Source organism: Physeter macrocephalus, unplaced genomic scaffold, assembly GCF_002837175.3.
Source record: "Physeter macrocephalus isolate SW-GA unplaced genomic scaffold, ASM283717v5 random_134, whole genome shotgun sequence".
NCBI lineage: Eukaryota > Metazoa > Chordata > Mammalia > Artiodactyla > Physeteridae > Physeter > Physeter macrocephalus.
The window spans coordinates 1-2758 of NW_021145420.1; the positions used below are offsets into that span (position 1 = coordinate 1).

The 2758-nt window shown below is 71.8% G+C and overlaps 2 protein-coding genes across 2 annotated transcripts in view; one reads left to right on the forward strand and one right to left on the reverse strand.

Annotated features, from left to right (window-relative positions):
• The first annotated feature begins 6 nt into the window (after positions 1–6).
• On the forward strand, positions 7–1853 carry LOC114484888 (DNA-directed RNA polymerase, mitochondrial-like). The gene is made up of 7 exons (XM_028484155.1): positions 7–29; positions 116–168; positions 289–387; positions 1210–1282; positions 1422–1513; positions 1604–1665; positions 1754–1853. Exons 1-7 carry the CDS (start codon positions 27–29, stop codon positions 1801–1803), a joined length of 432 nt encoding a protein of 143 aa, XP_028339956.1. The 5' UTR covers positions 7–26; the 3' UTR covers positions 1804–1853.
• A 209-nt stretch (positions 1854–2062) lies between these two features.
• The window catches only part of HCN2 (hyperpolarization activated cyclic nucleotide gated potassium and sodium channel 2), a 26768-nt gene continuing 26072 nt past the window's right edge, over positions 2063–2758 (reverse strand). The window contains exon 11 of the mRNA XM_028484149.2: positions 2063–2758. This exon is cut by the window's right edge and continues 23 nt beyond it. Within this exon, the coding sequence (XP_028339950.1) occupies positions 2557–2758 (202 nt within the window). The 3' untranslated portion in view covers positions 2063–2556.

Below are 2758 nucleotides of genomic sequence, written 5' to 3' on the forward strand. Positions count from 1 at the left end.
AGCCCTACCACCGTGATTCCAAGGTCATGGTATGTGCAGCCCCGCCCCTGCCCTGCCCCCCGCCGCGCCAGGCAGGCCTCAACGCCCCTCTGCCCCTACCGCCCCTACCCTGCAGATCAAAGGCGGGCTCCAGAGCCTCACCATCAGCAGCAGTGTGGACACCAGCCAGTGAGTGCACAGGGGCGGCGGGCGGGCGGGCGGGGCCGGGGTGCCTGGGCCCAGAGGCCACCGGTGTCGGGCCGGGCCGGGTGAGGCTCCAGAGTCCCCCACCTTGCACCCCGCCCCCAGGAAGCCCAACACGCTGAAGCAGAAGAACGGCTTCCCGCCCAACTTCATCCACTCGCTGGACTCCTCGCACATGATCCTCACGGCCCTGCACTGCTACAGGTGCGCCAGGGCTGGGGACCCCGCGGTGGGTGCCGCCCGCTGGAGATGGGGTCAGGCAAGGACCGAAGCTCTGGGGGCCTGGGGGACCCGGTGCCCCGGAGGCGACAGGCCTCGAGGCAGGGAGGGCTGGGGATGCGGCTGCCTGGGTGGGGAAGGGGCTCCAGGTGTGAGGCTGGCCCTCGGAGGGTCCCCGGGCCCCGCCTGCTCTGTGGCCTGCTCTGTGGCCTGCTCTGGACCTGCCGGGGCAGGCAGAGGTGTCTGGTTTCTCACGGTTCTGTTAGAAACGGCTGCTCCTGTGGGGGGGGGGGGGTGGCCGCACTGGGCCAGACTGCTGTGGCAGTTCTGTGTTCCTGTGCCCCCCTGGGGTGGCTCGGGGACCCCTGGGATGGAGCCCTGTGGTGGAAGGGGGCCCAGCCTCAGCCACCCCCTACGGGAAGCTGAGAATCAGTTGGGCGGCAGCTGGGGGTAGGCTGGCAAAGAGGCTTCTTCCTAAGAGGAGACCTTGTCACTTGCCTGCTGAGGGGCATGTGTGGCACACAGCTGCTGGAGTGAGCGGGGGCGAGGGGCGAGAGGAGAGTGGGCGTCACTGGACAGGGGGCCCCCACCCCCCACCCCGCCGGCTGAGCGGCGGGGAGGGGCTTGAGGGGAGAGCTGGGCCAGTGCCGGGCGGTGGGGCGGGGCTTGAGGTGAGAGCTGGGCCAGTGCCGGGCGGCGGGGCGGGGCTTGAGGTGAGAGCTGGGCCAGTGCTGGGCGGCGGGGGGTGGAGTGTGAGGGAGGGGCCTCAAGGCGCGGCCTCTCCACGGGGCCCCACTGCTGCCGCAGGAAGGGCCTGACCTTCGTCTCGGTGCACGACTGCTTCTGGACGCACGCCGCCGACGTTGCGGTCATGAACCAGGTGCGGGCCCGCCCCCACCAGGGCGACACCCCCGTCTCGCGCGCCCCCAACCTCATCCCCTCCTGACCTGGGAGGCCCGGGCCCCCTGCCCCTTGGGCCTGGTTCCTGGCTGCTGACGCCCCCCACCCCCCCGCCGCAGGTCTGCCGCGAGCAGTTCGTCCGTCTGCACAGCCAGCCCATTCTCCAAAACCTGTCCAGGTTCCTGATCAAGCGGTTCTGCTCCGACCCCAGGTGAGGCCCGCCCAGCCCGGCACCGCAGCGGCCGCTCCGCCCCCTCCCCAGGCCGCCCTGGCCTTACCCCCACCCCGCCTTTGCCTTCAGGACCTCCAAGAGCATGTGGGTCTCCAGGCTGATGGACACGCTGCTGTCTGTGCCCAAGGCAGGTGAGGTCCGGGGCTGGACGGCCCCTCACTGGGCTGGCGGCAGGGCCTTCCCCAGGGCCCACCCCCAGCCTTCTGCTCTGCTCCGCAGGGACCTTCAACCTAGAGCAGGTGAAGCGCTCCACGTACTTCTTCAGCTGATGGCCAGTGCTGCCTCGCTGTACCTTAGTGTGAATAAAGGTCTGTCACCACGTGGGGGCTGCTTGCCTCGGGGAGGGGCGGGCTGCGCGCTGGGTCCAGGCAGAGCGATCAGACGCGGCAGGCTGGGCGCCAATGCTGTTGTTTATTGCGCGGAATGGGGGCGTGGGGCTTAGTGGGGCGTGGGGGGCGCGGTGGGCGCTGCTGCCTCGGCTCGTCAGTACATTCACCATGACGGCAGGGGCCCCCCGGCCTCGCCCCACGCTGGGGCGCTGGAGGGAGTGGTGTGTGCCCACTCCGGGGTGGTCACCGCGGACGCGCGTGGACAGGGACCAGGCCGGTTATTGCGTGAGCGCGATGGGGCAGCGGGAGGCCGGCGGGCAAAGTATTGCACTTAAAAACAGATCCTCACTGGAGGGTGAGGGCGGGCGCGGGCGGGGCTCCACGGCCCTCTCCCCTCGGCCCCGGCCGGCCTGTCCCCGCTTCACAGTTGGGGGAACTGAGGCACCGAGGTGAAGGGAGCCCCCTCGCCCGCGCGGGGCCGCCGGGGGCAGGGGCGATGTGGGTGGGCGCAGGGCGATGGGTGGCTTGGCGGGGGTGTCCCGCCGGCCCGGGTCGCCCGTCCGACTACAACTACCTACGTACGTCTCCTCTATGGCTTCTGGGGCGGGCGGCCCGGGCTGCGCAATGGCATGGCTTTGGTCTGAGTGACAGCCCCGCCCCGGCCTGGCTGGGCCACAGGGCGGCGCGCGAGGGTCACAAGTTGGACGAGAGGCGTGAGCGCGCGGAGTCCAGCGGGTCGGGTCCGCTGGTGGCGCCAGGCGAGGGTGAGGGCGAGGCCGAGTCCCTGCGGTCCGGGCTGGGCGCCGCGGCCCGGGCGGCGGGCGCAGGCCCCAGGCGCGGCGTGGAGCTGCTGGCCGGGCGCACCGAGGCTCCGGGGCCGGGGCCGGGGCCGGAT